This window comes from Thunnus albacares, chromosome 10 (assembly GCF_914725855.1).
Source record: "Thunnus albacares chromosome 10, fThuAlb1.1, whole genome shotgun sequence".
Taxonomy (NCBI): domain Eukaryota; kingdom Metazoa; phylum Chordata; class Actinopteri; order Scombriformes; family Scombridae; genus Thunnus; species Thunnus albacares.
In genome coordinates, this window is record NC_058115.1 from 11,936,385 (window position 1) to 11,960,964 (window position 24,580).

General features: G+C 42.3%; 1 protein-coding gene across 1 annotated transcript; it reads left to right on the plus strand.

The window, feature by feature from the left end:
* The first annotated feature begins 705 nt into the window (after positions 1–705).
* Positions 706–24,464, plus strand: n4bp3 (NEDD4 binding protein 3). Its single transcript, XM_044363277.1, has 10 exons — positions 706–999; positions 19,066–19,346; positions 19,432–19,603; positions 20,167–20,379; positions 20,650–20,762; positions 20,908–21,103; positions 21,193–21,285; positions 21,372–21,623; positions 21,816–22,074; positions 22,668–24,464. Exons 2-10 carry the CDS (start codon positions 19,099–19,101, stop codon positions 23,042–23,044), a joined length of 1,923 nt encoding a protein of 640 aa, XP_044219212.1. The 5' UTR covers positions 706–999; positions 19,066–19,098; the 3' UTR covers positions 23,045–24,464.
* Positions 24,465–24,580: the final 116 nt, after the last annotated feature.

Genomic DNA, 24,580 nt, shown 5'->3' on the forward strand with positions numbered 1-24,580 from the left:
AATCCTGAGAAAATTAGATTAAATGTGTAGCCTACATGTGGAGAAGAAAAAAAAATGGCTACAAATTCAAAATGGTGGAAAGTGTGTAGGCAGAAACTGTCATGGCCTATATGACCTTCCATGGTTGGGCAGCTGTGGTTGGACCAAGCAATCAAGAAAAAAAGTAGTTTCTACACTTCAAGGTTCAAGAGTTTTGAGATAAAACGTTAAATGCTAAGTATATAAATTGTGGGCCCCATCTGCACCAAACATGAATCCATTCTTCCTGATTAATTGGCTTTAATGAACTTTCCACCAAATTTGATTGAAACCTGTTCAATAATTGAAAGATCCTCTCCAGCCATGATGTAAGATGTATATAAAATACTCTACTTTGAATAATAATTTGTGTCTGATATGTTTTTTCCACAAAAAAAGGATCAGTTATCTTGTTAAAATCCTTAAAATGACACCTACTCCTTCTCCCTCATTTAAAATTACAGAATCTACAAATATGCAAATAATTAAGTTTAACTGCTGGACACAAGATGTCTCCTACTTCACTATTACGTTCATTCTCAGTGTTTGTGCTCTTGAGGCATCAAGTTTCCGCATCACATTTGTGTACATTAAATATTGGATCATGATTGGCTCCAAAGTTAAGGTAAATGTTCCTGCGCGCCCACTTTCCTGCTCGCTAGATGGCGCAGTCTCTCTTCACAATGTAAAGTGTGTCAGTGGCGTTACCGGGGGACAGGCACATGTTTCCCTGCCTCTCATATTTCCTCTCACTCACTCTGTTCTCTGCTGTTCAAATCTCCGAGAGGGAAAACAGACAGTCTGCGCTCCTCTCTCCACGCCGCCAGCAGGCTGATCACTGTCTGCTGCGCACCAAGTCCTGGAAAATATCCTGCGGAGCCACGTAAACGCCATTTGTTTCATTATATAACCGGCGAGAGACAAAACTGCAACAGAGTAGGTACCAGAGCTGACCAAGAGATGTCCTGCATGCAGAATATGGTGAGCGCCAGTTTTTTCTAATCTTTCCCTGATCCCTGATTCTCCCTGCATGCTGCGACGCAGCCGGGATCTGCGTAGTGCATGTTGTGGTCCATGATGATGGCATGTTCAAAACCTTCTGCAGACTAGTCCTGAATGAATGAAATAAACTTGATAAGCTTGACTGTGCAGATTAAAGCCTTTGAACTAATGACACAGCGTTGCTCTTAACTGGACCACAGACTTTATGTGCTCAAATCAGGGTTAATCCTCACAGTTTGTTTGGCTGTCGTCCTGGCATTTGCAAGGGATTTCTGTGTGTGTGTGTGTGTGTGTGTGTGTGTGTGTGTGTGTGTAAGAGAGAGAGTGAGTGAGAGAGAGAGAGAGAGAGAGAGAGAGAGGAGGCTGAAGGATCTACAACGCATATTTTGTCATTTATATTCAGTCACTTTGCAGCTATGGTGGTCTCATGCACTTCCACTGTAGTGTATTGAAGTGTTTGCCCTGCACGGCTGTAAATGTTTGGGTTGAAGCTCACACTTCAGGGTCTCTTTTGATGCACAGGAGTTTGGGGACAAAAGCTGTGTGTTTGTGTGTGGGTGGAGGGGGAGACTCCGGCTCAGTCTTGGGGACTGCTAGGCTGTCGTCGTGGAGACCAGAGGCCACAGGTGACCTCTGACCTGAGGACTCAGGGAGCTCTGCAGGAAGTGTGGTGGTTATGGGTGCGTGCTGACGCAAGTGAAGGAGCAGGTCTGACAATAGAGACACAATAGATGTGTGAGCTGTTGTTAGAGACTACGTGGTAACCATTCCTATAATTTAGGAATGAATTATGGGCGGATTCAAGGTTATATACTGCTGTGTCTGCTGGTGTGATTGTGCAAGACTGATCACTGGCAATCACCGAGACAAGTTAAATACTGTTTAGGGTTAAAGTCACCACACAAAAATGCATCTCTTCATCTCATCCAGCCTACTTCCGTATGACACAGGGGTGACTGAGGATTGGGCAGAGAGTCAAGATTTTGCGGCCAGCCCTCCTTTATCATCGACTGTGAAAACAAATCAAAACATATAAAATAGTGCAATGTTAGCTCAAGGTGGAGATCAGGAGTTTCCTGAAATCATATGCCAAAAAAACACATCTTCTCATTTACCTCAGGGGTATCAATCCTTGCAGATAGATTTAGCTTTATATGCCCAGTTTTTGAGTTACTAGTGGCTGAAACTTCTGCTCCCACTCCAATATAATATAGTTGAATTTCTCTGCTCAAAGAATGTAAAATTGTCATTTGACTTAATTGCAGAAACTACCTGCTTGGCCAGACACTGCTAGTGTTCTGTGAGAAAATGTGGTTGTTCTTGTGATTTGGGTGAACAGACCCTTTAAGACTGCATTGACATTAAGTGAAACACCTGTTGTAGATTCTTGAAAGAATATTTTTTGCACTTACTTTATTAACTGAAAATTTGTAAGATTCACCAATTGTTTTGCTAATTTATTAAGTAAAGACACCATAATATACTGATTACAGCTTCTCACATGTGAAGTGACGTTTACAGTTGCTTTTTTTCTTTGCTGTGTCACTATTGTGTGTGTTTTTTATCTTCTCAAAACTCCTACAGTCACCCCTAAAATACTGTCACATTATCAACAGTGTGTTATTCAAAAGTGTCATTATGTTAGATTTTGTCTGTAAAGCAAAGCTCATCTGTTAGCTGAAGGCTTGTAGAGACATTCTTGACAGCAACCTCTTAGCACAGCCCGTCTCTTTGCTGCTCTCCTCTCAGCAGAATCAGCCAGACAGCTGATGCGATGTCTTCATTCAGCTGTTTGAGTTCCCAGGGGATTGACACTCCCCTGTGTGTGTGTGTGTGTGTGTGTGTGTCCTCAAAGCACTGGCAGCTGATGAAACACTAATGGTGCTGACCATTAGATGTCTGCTGACCATTTGTTCCGTGTTGCCAAATTCAAGTCAGTGATACAAACTCATGAACTCCTTTATCATGAAACACAGTCGTTTTCTACCTCTGCTCCTCTCACAGTATGATGTTAGTTTTACAGTCACTAAAGGTGCAATTGAATATTTTCCCCTTCACAGCCCAATAAATTCAACATCACTGTGAATTACAGAACAGAATGCTGTTAGTCTTGTTCTTGTTGTATGGTGTGTTAAGTGCATGGCAGGTCAGTCATGCGTACCGCAGTCTAGCAGATGGTGTAGCAGGGAGAGCACAGTTGTAATGGTATTGTGTTGGTTAACAGAGATTTTCCCTCAGGCCAGCCAGCTAATCAAACACTAATCAGCCCTTCTTCCACTCACTGGGTTCGGTCTGTCTCCCCTCCTCAACTCCTCAGCTTTTCCTCCCCTTTCTCCCCATCTTCTCACTGTTTGCTCCTAATCTCGGACCTGTTCCCTCCCTCCTGTCTGCACTCATCTCATCGACTCTTTATAGACAGCGCCATGCCTGATTGCTCTGAGGAGAAAGTGTCGTCCTCTTACACTTAGAGCTTTCACACCTCGGTCATCCCTCTGCCTGTGGCTCACTTGATCCGCTCTCTGGGCCGTCTGTCGCTACGATTAAAGCCTGGCTGGGTTAAGAAAATCACTGTGGGACCTGACCTTGTGTGTAGGGCTGCCTGCCTGGATTCTGCTGGATATAAGACTTTAGATTTTTCAGCTCAAAGCTATCACAATAAATGTTAATAGTTTGGAGTAATGCATTGTCAGTATAACAAAGAAATGTTTTTGTGTACATAACTACCAGCAAACATATTCTATGTTACTCTGCACAAGATGATCAACCACATTAACTTTACCAGTCCACGCAAACTCTTGTGTCTCAGCTGGTTCAAGTTGCAGTTCTTACAACCTTACAAGCTTGTTATTTTCCAACACACCCAAGTTAATCATTATCCCTAAGTGACAGGTGTTTCCTAATAGTTAAAGGTTCAGCTTTAAATGTTTGTTGCCATTCATGCCATTTCCTCATGACAGCTTTAAAGCTACAATACAAGAAAACTTAAAACTCAAAAGCTTACATTTAGTGTCTTGAAGATTTAGGTAAGTGATGATACTGAAACTTCTTAGAGCTTGCTTAAATTATCTTAGAGACACCTTAAAGCTGCATGGATCAATATGTTTACATTAATAATGGATAGAATGGCTAATGTTTAACGTGAAAGGAGTCTGTCGAACCCACAGAGAATTATCACTAAACTCCTCCGTTTCTATTGACTTTATGGAGCATTTTAGTATCTTTCAGCTCATTGTTTTGGTTTTAAAGCCTATACAATTTTGGTTCAATCTCTCTGCTGTCATCAACGTCGTTTCCAGCCGCAGCAGGCAGATGCTTTGAGCAAAAAAAGCTCTGATAAGCAACTATTCGCTATCTGCCCAACTCCAAATAACAGACTGGTGCATATAGTCAAGCATTAGCAACTATGGAACCATGCCAGGTAGCAAGAAACATGTCTTGAAACAAATACTAGTGTTGTTCGTGTCTGCTGGAAGTGTACATAGGCAACAAAGCTTGTTCCTGTCATCGGTCCTTGTCTACTACAAGGAGGTTACAGTTCTTTCCATACACTTTAAATGCAATATATCTTTCCAGCTCAAACAAATTATCTGCTGTAAGTCATACCGATTAAATGGCTATCATGATTATGTTGCATTAGCTGAAAACTTTTTATGTTTAGTTTTAGATTAAACTTAGCCAACGTCGTCTGCTGGAAAACTTTTCAAAAGGTTTAAACTTGCACAAAGTTAGTGGGACCAACTAAACATCACAGATTGATCATATATAACAGTTAAAATGTAAGTGTGAGTACGCATGGGTGGATTTGTCATAATGAGGAGCTAGCTTGGTGGCCCACACGTTTAATTCTATCAAACAAAATCTCCTCCACTGCCAGATGAACCAGATGTGTCAGATATTTCATATTTGTCTACTATCTAAAGTCTGCTGTGCCCAACATTTCCTGGGTTATTTAAATTTTTGCCTGGATGGTTGATTGACCTGCCACCTGACTACTGAACAATGGTTTTATCCTCATGGGACAGGCAGTATCCTCTGACCTTCAGAGGGGCAAGGTCTGTGAATGTAGGAGGGTGGACTGACCCCATACTGTGCTCTTTGTCTCTAAATGTCACCAACTCAGGGGGCAGACGGAAATAGCTGCTCTCCGCCGCTAACTCAGGCAGCATCTCATCCTGGGACTATTGTCTTGTTAACAAACATAGCCTTTTTCCCCCCATGAGTCAGCCCTGGTGTGTTCTGACTTATCGTTTCCTTGTGTTTTTTATTGATTAGCCTTGTCTCCCTATGAGGAGCGCTTGCCTTCTGTAGATACCAGCAGTAATGGTTGTGCATGTGTGTTGGGATGGATTGTGTGTGTGTGCAGGGTACTTGGCCCCTGTCTCTTTTATTTAGTCTGAAGAGTTGTAGCGTTGCAGAACAAAAGGCCACGAGTCGGAGCCCTCCTCTGCGAGTGGGCATTGTTGTTTATTTATATCTGCGTGTACAAGTAGCGGTCGTCCAGGCTGCTCTGTTCTCTCCAACAGCATTTTAGTTTGCTGTCACGTCCTGTTCTTTTACATAAAATCAATATGGTGGATTTAAAGGTTATATTCAGTTACCTTCAATTGGCCAGTTTATGTCTCACTTAGGTCACACAGGTAGTTAAATAGAACAATAACAGTTAAGACTCATTTGCACTGCAATTCTTATCTTTTACTAGTCTTAGTTTGTTTTTCTAAGGAATAATTTTTGGAGAATACACCTATTTGCGTTCTTGCTAAGAGTTAGATGAGAAGATCAATGAAGCTAGTGCCAGCACCTGGTTAGCTTAGCTTAGCACAAAGACTTGAAACAACTGCCCTAGACAAGAAATTGACATTTTTACACTTCAGTTTTTAGCAAGCACAATATATCATGTTAATTAGAAAGCTTTAGAGGTGCCTGTAGGTGAATAAATAAGGCTAACACCTGAGAGAGCCAGACTATTTCCAATATATATGCTAAGCTAAGCTAACCAGCTCTAGCTTTTTATTTGCCATATTAACGTGTGGTATCAGTGTTCTCGTCTTACTCTCAGCAAGGAAGCACATCAGCGTATTTCCAAAAATGTCAAACTATTCCATTAACAATTGAATGTATCTTTAATTATCCTTTTTTTCATGTGGACTGTGTCTCTGTGAACTTCCAGCTAGCTTCCTCTAAATCCTTACTGACAGTTTTTAAAATGTCACGTCATGTTTTTCTCAGAGACCTAATTCTAAACTGACAGAAATGACCGAGCTCAGGTGGGTGTCTGACCCAGGCTAATGTTATTTCTCAAGAACCAGACAGCTAGCGTGCCTCCCATTGCTGCTTCCTGTAATGCTGTTGTCCAGAGGAGCTTAGGCAGAGGAAATGAGTCTAGTCCGGGTTGTCGTCTCGTCTAGTTGACTGGTCAGACAGGTACAGTATCTGTAAGCAGGCCCCGACTCGTCTCCTCTTTGTTGTTCCTGCCTCGTATCTCTGTCTGTGGATCTCCACTCACACCCTCACTCTTCTGTCTCACAATACTAACTATTATTCCCACCCACTTACCCCCATCCTCCCTCCTGCTGCAATTTTTCCATCCATGAACATACACATACCACCTTCACCACTCTTACAGGTTCCCACAGCTTTTCTTGTTGGAGCTGCTCTGTTGGCCAGCTAGGAGACTTACAACTGAGAATCTGTGGAATCTGAGACTGGATATGCCTGTGGGGCGCAGAAGTAATGACAACAGTACAGCGGCACCTGCTCAAGTGTTAGAACTGGCTAGCTACCTTTGATGGGGTTATCCCTATTTTTCATTTTTCAGCTTTTTTTTTTTTCTTTTAAAAATTGCAGTCGGCAGGCCAAAGGGCGCCACAGAACATCACATTCTTGCTCTGGAATGTCTTTAATAGCTTGCCAATCTCTGCATAGTGCATCTCTGGTTGGCAAGGTGCTTTATTAACTGAGATTCCTGTGTGCCCTCCCATTGGTGCCAGCTTTAAGAAGTCCAGATACCACCTTCCCTCCCCGCCTCAGCACCCGAGTGAGCTCTGTGGCCCACAACATCACATGGTGAGGAAAGATGGAAGGAGTCGCTCTCTCCTTGGTAGAAAGCAGTGAACAATGTCCTCTCTTTTCTCCCTCCTCAGATGCGAGCGTCTCCAGTTTGAGTTATGTAACATGATAACGCTGCAGAACCCGTCCACTAACCCAGCCTCAGGAAGGGAGACTTACACTCAGACTATTGTCCAGACAGTCCACACTGACACAACCCCCACATGCTCTCATTTTCCACTTCTTCCTCATCTGCGCCATCTTATTTTTTCCTACCCTCATCCCTCTTTCTGTGTGTTCCTGCTGCCTGTCTTTTAACCCAAGTCTGATCCTTCCTTATTGTTTTATTATCTGAGAGCAAACAATACGCACTGCGCTGTTGTTGTGTGTCCAGTGAAGCTGGCTCTCATGTGTCAATGATGGGTTTAGATTGACCGCCTCAAAGCTGGTTCACATGCAGGGCTTTTGTCTCTGGAACAGGGAGAACAAGTCTAACCACACTGGCCCCTAAAAGGACACCAAGTGCACAAAGAGATGAGCAGGTGAGGAGGGTGTAGGGTGAACAGGAAAGTACCAGGCTCTCTCAGGGATGTTGAGATCGGTTTATAGCAAGGTCAACTTGGTGATAGCTCCCAGTTTCCCATATAAAACACGGGTAAACCTCCAGTTTACCCGTGTGTTTCTCTATCGAAACTGCCCTCATGCACAGCTTAAGATGAGCTTAGTCTTCTATTTACATCAGTGCAAAGTCATCCTATGGTGGCCTGCAGGTCAGCGGTTAGGACAGACAGCTCCCTCCCATCCACACCTCCCTGCTGCCATCACAGACTGAGAAACAGGAAGTCATGTGGCGTGATAATCAGTAGCGCGAGCATGAGACAGAAAGAGAGAAATAGAGTCAGCATGGAGTCAGGAGCAGAGAAGTGAAGTTTCAGGTGGACAAACAAACAGGTAAACAACTATTCTTTTTGACCTTTATATTTAAACGTATCTTTAGATTCTATGGAAAGTTATCTTTGTATCTCTGTTGACTTAATGTCATTAGATATTTTGGCTTTCTATTTGCTTTGAAAAGTCAGTCTTATAATACTGAAAGTATCACAGTGCCCAGTATCACACATCCCTCTGTGTGATACTGGGCTTCAAATCAAAGGAAAAACTTACCCAACCTGTATGTGTATACTTTTACATGCCAGTGAGCTCAGTGTGGTTAGAAGTCATACTGTGATTTAAGGCAGCACTGTCAAAAAAACAGCTTAAGCTGCAGAGAGAGGAGGAAAGCAGCCTGATTGTTAATTACTTAGCCCGCAAGGAATGCTTGTTTGCAGTGGAGCTGAATTGGAATTAGGTAACTTTTTAACTAAACCTTTTCTCCTGGGCAGATGACATCACACTGAGCAGCAGCCTCCCTGTTCACTTCCAGCAAGGGAGAAATATGCTAATTACCTGTTAATTACTGCATATCCCAAAATGGAGCCACATGGTGATTAAATAACAATATATAGGATTATCTGCTCCGCTGAGCTGTGCATCTTGATTTCTTCAATAAACCCTCTTTCCATTACATGCATTCTTTTTCTGTTTTTTTTCTGATGATCGCTGGTCTGATGGTCTACTTGTGTCCCTGGAATTCCCCCTGAGGGCTATTCATGGCTTTCTCTTGTACCCGAGCTCGGTAACAAGATTTCATTAGGCTGACTTTGTTCTTACACTGTTACCAAGTGCATTTTAAAAGTTGTACAGTTTCCAATTTCTCTGTGCATTTAGGGGCAAAATGTCACAACAGCACAAGGTGAAACGCTCCTCGTGTTGACTTTTTCATTGTTTCCATTGTAAACTCTGCACAGGGAAGTTGTGACCTGAGTTGGCTGAACAAGCCGATTTTCAGTTTTTCTTGTGCTGGTTCTCACCTCTGGCAAACAGTAAACACTTTCTCTGTTTACAGAGAAACTCCACAGGAGGAAAAAAAAATGCTGATCTTCTGACTCGGCATCAGCGTGCGTCAGCATCAGTGTTTACTACCTGACTCGCAGGCTGTTCAGCCCTTCTCATGGCGATACAGATCAGATCAGATCAGAGAAAATGTTTGCCACGATGTGATCAGTAAAGCCTTTTATCTACGTGGCTTATTTAGGCTTTAAGTTGGAGCGCATTAACATTTAAAGCAGTCATACTGAGGGTCAATCCATATTTGTGTATGCCTCTGAATCCCAATCAGTGTTCAGCTGAGGCGAGTGCACATTTTCCTGTTTGTATTTGTGCTGCTGAGTGTGTGGCCCGACCATTGAGGGTGTGTGGATGAATGCACCCTCACCACAGCTGTTAAGTGGAATTGGTTCAGGTGTGGGTCGATGTGGGAACCACTTGATTTCTATCGCTGTAATCACAGAACAGTGACTCCTACGTGAACCGCTGCAGGAAACAAAGAAGCTACAGAGAGAAAAGAGAGTCTCTGCTCACATCCCCCCTACTCTCTCTGTAATGAATTTAATAACGAGCTAGCTCTCTCTTTTGTCTTTTTCAGCCCAATTTAACACTGTATTGCTCCTCCTCTCTGATTATGTGGTAAAATGATCAGTCATTAAAAGTCTGATATTACCAACATGGTTATCATGGGAACTAAGTTGCTTTGGATAATAGCCACTTTCATTTAAAAATGACCCAACACATTGTAGGGCTCGTAGCACGGACACAGCGGGCCTCCACTTCAACCATATCAGTGCTGTATGGGTTATGTGAAGGCACATTAATAATTACCCAGTGAGAAATGTAAGGAATGTGAGTTTGTTTCTTCACATCGCTCTCTCTCTCTCTCTCTTTTTACATTCTTCTCTCTGAACTTCAGCACTGCGGTGAACATGGCTCTGCTGATAGCAGCAGTTGGCAAACACTGTTTGAGCTCTCGCTTGCTAACAACGTGCACAGAAAACAAACAGAGAACTTGAACCGGACACAGGATCAGGTGTAATAAATAGCATGCCTTTGTGTTGTTTGCTTTCTCACTAATTCCAATGTAGTTACGTGACTTCTGGATGGTGTTGTTTTTACAGTTGCTGACTTCCTTAATGAAATCAGGAAAATACTCCACGTCTGTGTGTTTATTTAGTTTGATGTCATTGAGACATTGCAGGTGAGATTGAGCAAATGGATGATATGGACAAAATCTGGAGAATCAAAATCTTGTCACTTCAGCATTTTCAAAACAAGTTAAGTTCTTTAAAGTTTTTAATTTTAGCAACCTCCTCATGCCGGGTGCTGTATTTCATATATTAACACCTGAACATCATCCAGACAAGATGTGTCAAAATAAATGTTTAACACAGTGCCAAAATGTGTCATGCATCCAAGATTGGTCTAAATTGCACCAGCGCAGTCTGAGACATCATGTTTGGCTCTTAATATTTCACATTTAATCACTCGTTAGAATAGTTCATATACATGTCTTAAAGCTGGAACACAGTTTTGAGAGAAGATACTATGCAGTGATCAGATTGTGATGAAACATGCTGAAAGTTGTCCATCTCAGTACTATAGCCCAGCACTTAAGAAATATACTTCATTTCCCACGTTTCATGTTCATGTTTCTCACTTTCTAGAGAATTTGGTCCTTCACAAGCCGTCTGATTGTTAAGACAGTTTTTAAAGTCATGCAGTAAGAATTCCCTCCATTCCACCACTGAGATTTTTCATGCAAGACTCACTATCTCTTGTGACTGTACAATAGATGGATAGTGTGAGACATGCAGTTGTTGCTTTGAATAGTGGTTGGATCTAAAATTAGAAATTCTTTTTTCAGTGAAGGAACACAATGCACTTTTGAATGTTATTGTGAAATTTGTATGTATCAGAAATATATCAGATTTACTTTTATTCTCAGTTTTAGCGCTTTGTACTTACCACTCAGCATGATTAGTGTGTGTGTGTGTGTGTGTGTGTGTGTGTGTGTGTGTGTGTGTGTGTGTGTGGTACTTATCCTTATGCTGCTAGTACTAATCTTTCTTTCTTACACACACACACATCCATAGAGGCTGAACTTGTAACCTCACAGAGGGATCAACACAGGCCTTCATTTAGTCCAAATCAAAATTAAGTTAGGGATTATGCAATCAATCCTTCACACACTACATAATTTAAGATTCTTGGATATTTTAATAAAACAGACTCTTTGTACTGAATCACTGTTGGAAAATAATGTTTCCTGTTGTTGAATAAATTTCCCCTTTAATATCTCTGATAATACATGTTGAGGTAAGACGTGGCCCTCTGTACACTCTCCCTCGAGTGACATCTTCTCGCACTCAAACAGCCTTACGTAACATCAGTCACATACAGATCGATAAGGTTCAATGAAACACCAGTGCCACCAGTAACCCCAGATAACCCCCACATCGCTACTGTAGTCGGAGCCACTAATTGAATTCTGTGCAGAAATACAATACTGTACAGTCAGCAGAGGCAATCAAGGCCAAGACACACTGTGCAGACCGCCATCAATAGGCTAACTAAGGCTGCAACTAATGATTATTTTCATTATTGATTCATCTGTGGATTATTTTCCAGATTAATCACTTAGTCATTTAGCCTATAAAATGTCAGAAAATGGTGAAAAATGCCAATCACTGTTTCCAAAAGCCTAAGATGCAACCTAAATTGTCTTGTTTTGTCTCAACCAACAGTCCACAACCCAAATATATTCAGTTTACTGACACGAAAGAAGACTAAAGAAACCAGAAAATATTCACATTTAAGCAGCTGGAACCAGAGAATTTTAGCATTTCTCCTTAAAAAGTGACTCAAAGCAATGAATCAATTGTTAAAATAGTTGGTGATTAATTTTCTATTAGTCGACTTAACGATTTATCAACTAATTGTTGCAGCTCTGAGGCTAACAGATGCAAAGTGAGGAAATCCACCTCAGCTGGTCCGCCTCAGAGGAAGTCTTGACAGCTTATTTAGCGGAGAGAGTTCAGGGTGAAGCCAGGCGGTCATGATCAGGACTGTGAGACTTCCAAACAGAGCTGTAGGGCTTATAAAAATGAAAGCTTCTGTCCCTTTGTACTTCTCAGTACATCAAATGTTCTTAACGTTTTAAGTTTTAGTTAAGTTTCAAGGTTTTCTCTTCTGGGTCAGTGATTATAGAGGCTTCAGTGGAAATTATTAATGAGGGTTCGATAGCATTTCAAATTTAGAAGTCTCATCTATCTACTCAGCTTGGAGAGCCATTTGTAGAAGGAGCCAGCTCAAATCCATTAAATGACTAAAATGTCAAACGATAATGAGATAGATGACAAGCATGGCACACAAGGAAGCATTCATCTTTTAACGGGCTCAATTCAAACTGTGTTATTTTATGTTTCATCTGTCATGACGGGAAAAAAACGTTAGGAATTGGTCACTAAATTTAAGTGAAATATCATATAAAAATCATGTATTTCCAAAAAACTTGACTTTTCATGGGTTAAAAAACCCCCAAACAGTCCTGTCTTTGCAACAAAGTATTTTTTTAGCTAGATTTTTAAAAGGAAATACTCAAAAAAACATTCTTAAGCTACATGGTTTTCATTTGACAGCGACACTATGCAAATTAAACATCTGTTAGAAGGTCAAAACAACTTTTTTTCTGGTAATATGTTACATACAAGTCTTAAATTAGCAACAGAAATAAGGAATGTGAGTCTTTGGTGTAACACTTTAAGATATACATGTATGGCAGACTCTTAATACGTATGACTATTGGTTGAAAAAGTTAAATAAAGATAGTGGAAATTGGTATTGCTTTAAAAAGGCATGTTAGTTCACACAGTAGAAGCAAAATAATCATATTTTATCCAAAGTAATGAGTCTAGAGTGTATAGACTTGTGTAGTGTGGTGTATACTAGCTGGCCCAGTGTTCCCCGAAATTCAGCTGTTCCCCCTCGTCAGAACATGTTATAAAATGTCTGCTCTTAACTGTCTTCGTGCTCAATAGCGGCTTGTATCTACAGCTATGACCAACTATGACCTGTTGACCTCTGTAAAGACTTAAACGGTCGTCATCAATGGAGACAGTGTGAGACTGAACACTGGGCCTTCAGCTTTAGCGCCACCGCTTCTGACCGCCAGTGAGTTATGTTCCGTGTTTCACAGAAAGGGCGCTTCTCATCGTGAGTGTCATGAAATGAAAGTCGACCTTTTACGCACAGTTCTGTCTGCTCTCTCATTCAGAAAAACAGAAGATAAGAATCACCTCGAGGCAGTTTTAGCCTCAGGTGGCTCTGACCAAATTTCCACGTCTGTGTGATAATACGTGACACACAAACTGAGGAGAAGAAGGAATATTTCATGACCTTGCTTTTCAACTTCTTGGCTCCTCTGAACGACCTCAGGGTCTTCTGGAGAGGAACGAAGTCTGTCTGTGTGATTGTCTCCCATCCATAATGAATAACCTGCTAACAATTAGAGGCTGCTGTCGAGCACTCTTCTGCTGTCATGCCCCGCAGCCAGAGACAACCTCACACTCACTCATTACACGCCAGCATGTAATACTCAATCATAGAGTGGAGCGCTGCTTCGCGTCACACGTGGGATGATTCCTTCCTTCTCGGCCTCCGGCGCGGCTCACCCTGCTGCTGCTGACAGATTTAGGCAGTCGAAACACGATCATATCAGACAAAAGTCACACTTGGCTTACCATGAATTTCATTTGTGCTCTCGATGGTAGAAGCGGGTCCATCCATTATTAAATAACATTATAATTCATGTGGTCCCTCTTTGTTTTTGATGAAAACTTCTACCGACCTACCTTCTACCAGCCTAAAAGGGGCACCAGCATTTATTTAAAAGCTTTTATGTTGCTGCCTTTTCTTACGGGGCACCTGCATCGTATGTGTTTGCTTGTTTGAAGTCACACCTGTGGTTTCTTTGTGCCACAGTTCTCAGATCACTGGGCAGGTAAACCACATGGACAGTGATGTCTTTTACTTATATCATCTGTGAATTTTCAAGATCATAGCTGCTGCTGGAAATGTAAAACACTTCACTTCATTTGAAACGAAGGATTGATACCTACCACCAAAACAAAATCTTTCATGAACTCTGATAACCACTGAGTTGTAGGACTGACACCCACAGGTGGAAACCAATATCATATATTATATATTATAAACCAATTTTCTAGACATTTATGGCTCCCAAATGATGAATCATACTAATTTTGTTGATCCTCTGACTTTTCCTCTAGCGCCACCATGAGGTTCACATTTGTGTTTTTGAGTGAAACGTCTGGATATTGGATGAATTGGCATAAAATATGGTAATAACATGTGGTGGTGATCCCCTGACTTTTCATGTATCACCATCAACTAAGAAGCAATAAACTAAGATGGTGAATATGGTAAACAAACAGTATAATTCCTACATAACAGCCTTTTAGCACATTATTTTTGTTAGCATTTAGCTTAAATGCAGCTCATACAAACTAGTCTGGCTGTGGACTCTTAGTCTTGTAGTCGTTTCCTGCACGATTAGCCTGTTTTGGTGACTAAACGCAGCAGGAGCTTATGTCTTAGCATGCTAAGTTTGTTGTTGAGCGTGATAATGAGGGCTGTTATGCTATCACAGTTAAAAATATTACTGCACTTAATTCTCTGTAGACTAGATGAAGTAAAGCTAGCGGTGGATTTGATCACTCTATAGTGTTTTACACAACTAGCAGCTGTAAAAACTAGCGAGCACAGCTTTGATAGAGCTTATATAATGTAACAGAGTGTGCGCTGTGTGGGAGTTTTAGATGTAACCTGCAAAGTTACCCCACAAACGTAAACAAACTTTGATCATGGAGCAGGGAGAGAGAGCACCGAGGGAAGAGGGCAGAGGATCTGGAGCTGCGAGCTGTATGCATATGCTTTTTTTTTTTCGGGGCTGTGTTGAATGACCTGCACACACACACACACACACACACACACACACACACACATACACACACACAAGCGCCCGTGGGAGTGAGCATTATGTGCATCAGAAACCAACGAGCCCGAGCTTGTGTTCTGTGAAGCATCTTTGGAATTTGGCTTCCCCGTCCGTCTCTCCTCTGTCTCGGTCCCGGTGGTGACCTGTGTGTGTCTGTGGGTTAGAAATGTCCCCTCTATTCACGCTCAAGCATTTCATTGAAAGCTTTGTTTTCCCCACAGCAGACCTGATTACAATATTTTAGGAGAGCGCCTCCTTGAAACCCTCCACTTGCTGTGTGTTTTGTTTTCTTTGTGATTGTAGTAAAGTGGCAGTTGTGTATGTGTGGGGCATCATCCTGTGAAGACTAAAAAGAAGCCAAAACCTTCACTGCAAAGCCTCACTGCAAGCCTTCAGGGGAGACTCACATCTCTCAGCAACATGCTCATATCTTTCCTCTTTAGAATATACCGCTCTAGATCAGAGGAGGGGAGAGACGACAGCAAATGCTTACATATGTTCGCATACCTACAGAAATGACTCATTACAAAAACCTTTTGTTAAGCAAGGTGTCAGAAGCACCTCTAAGAGAGGAAAATTGTGAAAAACTAAATATTGTTATATCTGTGCTCAGTTTGGGAATCGCAGTATTCACTATCACTCTCTGCATATTTCAATTTAAACTGTACAGTCTCATGAGGTTATTATAGTAAAGCTCAGCTACATTCAGCAGGCTGACAAGGTGTGCTGACCAGATATAGTCAGTAAATCTGTGAAAGGTATTCATTCATGTACTTATTTTACTTTTGAGTTCCAGTTTACAGAATTAAACAATTGCAAGGAAGCCACCAGAAACATGGATTCATACCTACTATGTTTATAGCCCAGCAGATGCAGGTAAAGGTCTGTCCGAGGGATAAAAAGGGCTCATTTATATATATGCAGCACTTTGATACACTGATTTTCATGTTTGATCAAAGTTGGCGGCTTTCGGAAAAGCTCATCACTGCTTTGAAAGAAGCATAAATCAAGACCAGAGCACTGTTCAATTAGACCATTAACTGCTCAAGGCTGGCAGGAAGCACTGCTTTGATCCGTGTGTGTGTGTGTGATTTAAGGAGGTGTGTTGCGTTTCAGGGCCCCTTGGCTAGTCGGGGTCCCGGGTTGTAAATCTTGCTGTGTCTCTTGGTTTACTCAGGCCCATAAACTAGAAGGCAATTATGGAAAACAACTGGATGCAAGATTTCTTCAGTCCTTCAAGATTTGTGGTTGCAGACTAAAAGGATTTTTAGCCTCCTCTCTACCCAAAAGGAATTGCTCTGCCTCACTCGCCCTCACCCCATCCTCAGCTTCCCGTCAAGCATCGATTGGCTTCTCATGTCTTTGGCACATACAAGACCCAAACCGAGTAATATACTGTACCTAAAAATACTGTGTCAGACCTTGGCCTGTGGCTATTAGGTTTGGCACGCTAATAATTAATTCATATGGTGTCAGAGACGTACACATATTCACCATGACCTACACTGACTTATATCCGTCATGACTAAATCCCACTCTGACCCGGGACACGATCAGACTTCTTGGTTGGACTTCAGAGAAGCACACTTGCTTACAGTGTCACATTATAGTTGATTATATTCATAATCATTGATTATCAAGTTTCTTCTACTCGCAGGGATCTCAGCCTGAGTTCAGCCTGTATTATATTGGCTTATTAGGAGCCGGATGCTTTGGTGGAAAGTTTTACATTGGGGGAAGTAGTACCTCATGAATATAAACATGAGCAGCTTGGGCTGCTTTGATCTCGGCCTGGCTGAGAGCCCTGTGTGGAGTGGGCTGAAGCTGCCACTGCACAGCTCTCTCTGCCTATTTTAACCATTTGCATAATTGTTATAACTGTCGGGGCCAGCAGTGCAAAGCACTTGATAAATGTGGATTGTATTAGAAGCAAGAGGAGATGCCAGAGTGTGACTGCGGGTGTCTGCGCTCATACAAGGGGTAGTTGTGTGTGACAGCAGAGAGTGTGAAATTGCTGTAAGGTAGTGTGCGTGTCATGAGTGTGTACTGACTGAGGTGGGAACTGACAGCCAGGCAGCGGGATGGCCCAGTCATTAGTTGAGATGAGCCCAGGTTTGATCCCTCGTGCAGCCATGCACCTGCCTGCCAAAGCACTCGTGAGCATCCACCATACTGGGGGTTTTGCATGTTTCATGCTACAAAATGTGCACATTTTGTACATTTTGCACATTGTGTACATTTTCTTGCAAAAAAAGTTTCCAGTATTTGATTTCCTACCTTTCAGGCAATCAAAATCAACTCACAGACTCCTTAAACTTGCTTGAGATAGGTAATCCATCCATCGTATTGATACATTTGTTTTGGTGCATATTAATGCAAATGCACTACTAATACATTATCCTACTTACAGCATCCATGTTAGTTCATGGATTGTGTTGCAAGTCGGATATTCTGAGAAAACGCAGTAGAGTGGTTATTGGCAGCCATATCTCTAATATCAGATGTCAGATGTCCTTGAATGCACAAAGGAGGAGGAAGAGTTCTCATAACAGTCCCCTCTCACGAATGCATTACAGAACAACAATAACATTATTACAAGGAAATGTTCTCTGTAATGGATTTTCTATATGAAGCCTATTGGGTTTATTTTCATGATATAATGAAATTAATGGAAACCAATAATTGCCTACAAGTTAGGAAATATTAAGATTTGTGGTATGCTTTGAAAAATGGTTAGCAACAATGTTAGTAGTTAATGGGCGCAAAAAAAAAGTATGGTATGGCCCCTTAAACTCTACCTGTTCCGTGGCTGCTGCATAAGCTGAGCAGAGAAGAAGAATTTGCCTCCCTAAGGTCCTGTTTATAGTCGGAAAGACTGCAGCGTATTTGTGTGTTTTATGGTCTCGGGAATGTTTTATGGCTGCTGGGGGTGTTTATGCATGGGAAGAGAGAGGGTCAAAAAGGTGAAATCAATAGTGATCCTTAATGAGGTTGTCTGAAAAGAAGGAAGGAAGCGGATATGTGGGTGATTTGAAAACCGATGGTGGTGGGGAGATATGCTACGTACATCTGAAGAGGCTCAAATTTGAGTTGGCAAAACAATAGTGCCTTTGAGGTAGGTGTTGGGGTAACTTGGCAACTGGTTTAGTTTTTTACAAAAATCAAGACAAATTGTCCATCATTGTATCACTACTTTATTTTCCTGCTACAACTGAAAGAAAACCCAATATGACAGAGAGCCATCACATCTATTAAACATGTTTATATTCAGGCCATGCTAGACATACAAAGGCACATTGCATGATTGGTACATTGGACACTCGTGATTTTCATGAGACACAGGAAATTGGCAAACAAAGTAAGCCGTCATAGCACTTCATTAAATTGTCCATAATGTGTATTGTTTACCAAAGCACTTCTGTCCTTCCTTTGAGCCCTGCTGTTAGTTGGAGCCTGAGTTATGCAACAGGCTTGTGATGTGACATATGTGGCCCTACCTCAGAATAAACATACAGAGTACATGTGTCACATGATCGTGCAGTCTTTTGATTTGCTGTTGAGGCAGGCGAACACGAGCAACAACGAGTAACAACCGCATTATAAAATAGACATTTTCAAATTAGTCTGGTAACATTTATTGTTCCCCTTCACAAAGGGCAGTTTGTGTCTGTTTGTTTTGTAGTGAGGTGCTATGCTGTGATGGTGCGTGGAGCTCAGTTGTTCCAGCTGTGCTCTGAGACAGCTGTCTGTACAGAGAAACACAGCTGATGAAACGTCTGTCAGTTCTCGCTCTCTCTCTCCAGAGACCAACATCCACTCAGGGTAGTAAAAGGGGCAAAAGGTGTTTATTTCAGGAAGGGAGTGAAGAGGTGATGGTGCGAGAGCCCACAGTGAACACGCTGGCTGGCATAGAAAATGTTCAAAACAGATTGATGCATAAAAGGAAACAACCTTTGATAATTGATTTTGAATCCTCATCTTTGTCTTCATTAACTCCTCACTGCACCTTCCTATTAGCACTCAGCTCACTTTCTTTTTCCCTTTCTTTACAGAGCACCTTACCTCCCCATCGAGCCCTGTAACCAATGGCAACCTCAGTCCAGACTCTTCCTCTGACCCGTGGCCCTAGCAAAAATTTCCGTCACCCTTTCCCAACCCCACCCCTCTCCTCCCGTTGTGGTATGGGAAGCGTTGGCAGTCTGGTGGAGAGGTCAGATGTGTCTCCCACTAAAGTGAACCGTGCGATGCCTCAAGTGAGGCCCAAACAGTCCAACGGCCTCCTGAAAAAAGGCTTCACCCAGAGAGAGCTACTCAACTACCTCAACATCACCAGGTGGGTGCTGCTGCATAGAAGTAGATGCTGTCATAGAGCATTCACATGGACATGACTTCAGCTGACCTACTGTGTTCCCAAACAGAAAAGAGCCTAAGGCCAACCCGAGCGGTGACAGTAAGAAGGACATTATCTCTGGCCTCGCCTCTGTCAGCGGCCGAGAGGACGACAACGTGTACGCCAAGGTCTACCATAAAGACGGCACCGAAGTTGATTTGACAAAGAACTCACTACCAAGTGGGGGAAAGTATGAAAAGGTAAATGTTGTTTACTACTGTAATAATAAATAGGAACAAGCTAAATGAGATCTAAACTGGCTTCTTATTCTGATGACACCAACAGTAAAGTAGAGATGTGGAGGACTGACTCAATTACTGATTTTGTTACAGGGAAAGATGAGTGACTTCCCAGCAGCCATCTTTTTTAAATGATCTACAGTCAGTGACTGGTTGCTAGGATTGTGTTGAATATATCAGTATCACATATATATGTCTCTGGTAGCATGACACAACACCCCCATAGTCTGTTACCGGCATAAATCAACCTTAAATCTCCTGCAGTTTACCAGCATATATTGATAATCTGCCACTTGCTGTGTTCTGAATTTATTGTAGCAATCAAATCTCACCTTTTTTATTTTTTTGCTTGAATTGATCAACGCTAAGAACACAGAGGGTGGAACAGTATTGATTTAATAGAAACGTTGTGATTTATGTTACATAGCTCAGCCCCCCCTACGCTGTGAGTAAGGTCTTTTTTCTCCCGTTTAGCCTCCTCCGCTGCATCATCTAAATACCTGAACGTTGTTTTCTTCCTCTAGGCTCGTTTCAGGTCTTCTGCCTTCAAGCCTGTCACCCCCAAAAACTTCAGCTCCATGCAGAACCTGTATCCGTCTTCCAAGTCAGAGGATGTGGATCATGGCCTTTCCAACGGGCTGCACAGAGCCTACGCCCATGTCCCTAAAGCCGTCTCCACCTCCTCTTCCTCCTCCTCACCCTCACGTCATGGAGGACCAACATCCAGTGGTAACAAGGTATCCTAACACATAACGTTTAGCTCGGGCCCCATTAAGTCAAGACCAAGCCCAGATGTTGCATTTGGTATCAGAGTATTTCTAAAACTGAAAGTTGAGGCATAGGCCAAGTAACACAGGATCCAGGTGCAGATCACACACTTTACATCTTAAAAACAGAATCAAAACAATCATTATTTGTCATTTAAATTAGCCACAATTACTGAATAACAATCATTTGTCAACCTATTCATGTCATAGATGAATAACTGTATAATTATGACTGTGTAGGCGGTGCGTGGGATGAGCCAGGAGGATGATAACCTGTCAGACTCGGGCCATAACTCCATGAGCAGTCTGCCACCATACCGGCCTCCCTTCCGCCCACACCTGGCTCACATCAGGTCTGCAGCAGCATCATTGTCTTGGTTCTCTCAGTACTTTTCAATCAAATGGAGTGTTTGTTGTTTTTTTTTATCTTAATGACTGCGTGGGTAGTAATAATAGGAGAGATTTTAACAGCCTCCGTGGTTTCTTTCTTTCCTCCAGTGCATCTATGGGCCACATCAACACCATCGGCTCCCTGGACCGCACCTCTCTGGGCCCGAAGGCTGTTGGGTCAGGGGGTATAGCCATAGGGGAGATGGCGTGTCGGAGCATGGCGACCCTTAGCCGTCTGGCCCCATATGGTGGGGAGGCTCCACCTCCTTATGAATGGACACTTTCCCTGTCTGTCGAGGAAGTGGTGAGTACGGGGTAGAAGGATTGATGGATGGGGGGATGAGCAGGAGTATGATTTACAGATTGAGTCTTTTATGCTGTTACCCTTTCCAGGTGCGGGATCTGGAGGAGCGCCTTGTGGAGAAAGAACATGAGCTGAAACAGATGAGGAGAAACCTGGATGAGAGCGAGGGCGCGATCGCTCAGGTGAATCTCATTTTATTTGTCTGTTCTTCATCAATGTATACATCCATCTGTTTAAAGTCTGACCCCCATCTGCTCTCTGCATGCAGGTATTTGAGGGCAAACAGCGTCTGTGGGAGAAGGAGGTGGAGGAACTGAAGCGCCTCTATGCCGCCAAGCTCCGTCAGGTTTCCCAGCATGCCCAGCGTTCCCAGCGCACCCTGCAGTTGCAGCTGTACAAGGCCCAGCAGGAGAAAACCCGACTGCAAGAGGAGCTTGACAGTCTGAAAAGGGAAAGAAGCCAGGAGGCCGGAGCAATGGTGAAGCGAACCAGTCCGACCCTGGAGGAGACGCAGTGGGAGGTAAGGTCTTTAGAGGACAGCGGAGGGACCATTTATGGCAATACTTACTTATGTAGTTACTGGGAACAGTGGAGATAAATTAATTTCAACATTGTTTGTCCTGTTTAAAATGATCACAAATGTCTTAGAGTCAGTAAAAATATATGTTTTTCCTGCCCCTATCCCTTCTGTTCCCATTATTCTGTCTCTCAGGTTTGCCAGAAGTCAGGAGAGATCTCTTTGCTGAAGCAGCAGCTCAGGGACTCCCAGGCGGAGGTGACCCAGAAGTTGAGTGAGATCTTCCAGCTGAAGACGCAGCTCAGGGAGACCCGCACGGAGCTGCGCAACCGAGAGGGCCAGATAGATGCGCTAAAGCTCGTCCTGCAGGGGACGCAGCGTCGCAGATGCCCCTCTCAGACCGCCCATGAAGATGGAAAAGGAGCTGAAGAGAGTGCTCCAGCTGGGGCAACAGGTAGTTTTATCTGTTTCTGTCTCTCAGTTCATATGTGTCACTGGAAATGTTTGAATCACATGCTTTTATGGTTAACAGGAATACACCTCACTCTGGTCATCCTGAGGCACCATAAACACAGACACAGCACTTAACCAATAGCAACTCTTAAAGGACTTCTCTTATTAAATTAAACTAGCTAGATCTAACGTACCAGTCAACAGTCAACCACAGAACAAAATGAAGCACTTGGAAAATCTTGTTGGAAAGACATAATGAGTATTCAAGACGTACTCAACCAAGCTAAGATGATGAATGGAAAATGGGGGGAAAAAGGCAAAAGAAAGCAGGTATTTATATGCCACAGATGTCTGTTAAATATCAAGTGAGGCATCTTAGCTGAACTGGGTTTCTTATCAACACAGCAGGAGCTTGTGTGGGTTATTTTGAGTAATGATGTTTATCCACAACTTGGACCCAAATTTAGGTTATTTGAGTAACCAGGTCAGAAGCAGAGCTCTCTGTGTATTCAAATACAGCCGATGTCTTTCATTGTATTTCCCCCACGGCTGTGCTGGACTGTAGTTGAAGCCATGTGAACCTCTCGGTTGCAGGAGGGTGCGGGGGCCCTACAGAGGAGCGTCTGCGCGCAGAGCTACTGCTGGAGCGACGCCAGAGCGAGGCCCAGGCCATGGCTTTCGAGGAGGAGAGGCAAACATGGCAGACAGAAAAGGACAAGGTCATCCACTACCAGAAAGAGCTGCAGGCCAGCTACTTAGAGATGTACCACCGCAATGAAGCGCTGGAGAGGGAACTACACCAACTGAGAGCAGGCAGAGAGCGAGGAGCAGGAGCAGGAGGAGGAGGAGGGAGCAGGAATGGGACATTAGAAAGAGAAGTGCCAGAGCTGAGCAGTGAAAGTGAAAAACAAGAGGACAGACCGTCCTCTGGTTTGCCATGGATAGAGAGGATTGAATCATCTGAAATTTGAATGTGTTTCATTTATTTGTAATGCAAACTGTTGACTGACTATGTCTGCCAGGAAAAGAAAAAATAGACTCACTAGGTCAAAATTATGACTCAGTAAGACAAAATTATGAGATAATATGTAAAAAATGTTTCCCACATTTTAGATACTACATGAAAATGTATATTGACTAAATAATATTGACTCACTAAATAAAAATTGTGATATATTAGTAAAATGTTTTACTTATTCAGACAAAATTATTAGATACTAAGTAAAAAAATTGATCTGCTGTTTTTGCTAATGTCAAAATTATGTGATCAGTCGTCATCAAAACATCAAAACTTGTCATCAAAACTACCTCATCATTATCAAATGTTTGACTCAAAAGTTTGACTTATTTTATCGTTTTGACTCACTGAGTCAAAATTTTGACTTTTATGAGTATTTTTATTTTTTATTATGCATAATGTTTTTATCTATTTTTCTTTTCCTGGCAGCAACAGGCTTCCATAGCTTCCTGTCTGTTCTCCATTCTCTGCCCATGCACATATGTTGTTTGGCCCTTCTCCTGCAAAGACTGGACCAATAACCTCCTACAGAGCACACTGATACTGGGAGTAGCGGCGCAGAAATCTTACGCCTGTGTAGCATCTATCTGTGGCAAAAAGAGTGATGTCATTTCTGGATAAAATACAGCCAAACTCCAACCAGGCACCCAGACTGTCCTGCTTATAAATCTGTAAATGAACACATTGATAAGCTGATTATTACCAGTTGTGATAATTTGGTAGTTACTTTTTGGTTCGGACTGCTGTTATAGTCTTGACGGTAACCAAAGGATTCAAAGGGATTTTGTGCAACCCAGTAACTTCTCAGCACCTGTGGATTCAGGGTTCACCTCTGGGCTCTGGGAGGTAAGCTGCATCTCTGGGTTAAGTATGAAGGATTAAAGCTCTCTGGTGCCAAGGTACTTACGCTATTTGTTTGCCATCAAGGAAACTACCTTTAAGAAACTGGAAACATTGGACTTATCTTTGTCACTCAGTTTCTAGCTCCTGTCAGGTGAGATCAATATATTTTGTACATAATTGTAATTTTTGACTTGATTTGCCTTTTGTCATTGTACCCTAAGCACACTGTTGTCTTAAACAGGCATACTTCCACCTCTTCTGAATGCTATGAAAGTGATAGTGGATGAATATGACTTATTGGTGCAATGTGGTGCACACTCCCATACAATAACATCAAATGCATGACATAGGTGAAATTGTTTTTTTCTGTATTGTTTATTATAAATATATGAACATTCAAAAGCCAGCTCTCAATCGACCTTTCAACATACTGTGACTCTTGTCTATTTACTGGAATTAAAACTGTACAGTATAAATATATATGATTGTTCTGCATTCATAATAAACAGTTATGAAGTGGTGTAAAAGTTGTTTGGTTGGTGGTTGCCATTTTTTGGTGCAAACTGCTCTGAGAAAAGGCTTTTTGTGTATTCTGTTTTCTGAATGAAAACGCTCCAGAAATCACTTGTCAAAATGTTAGAGGTGG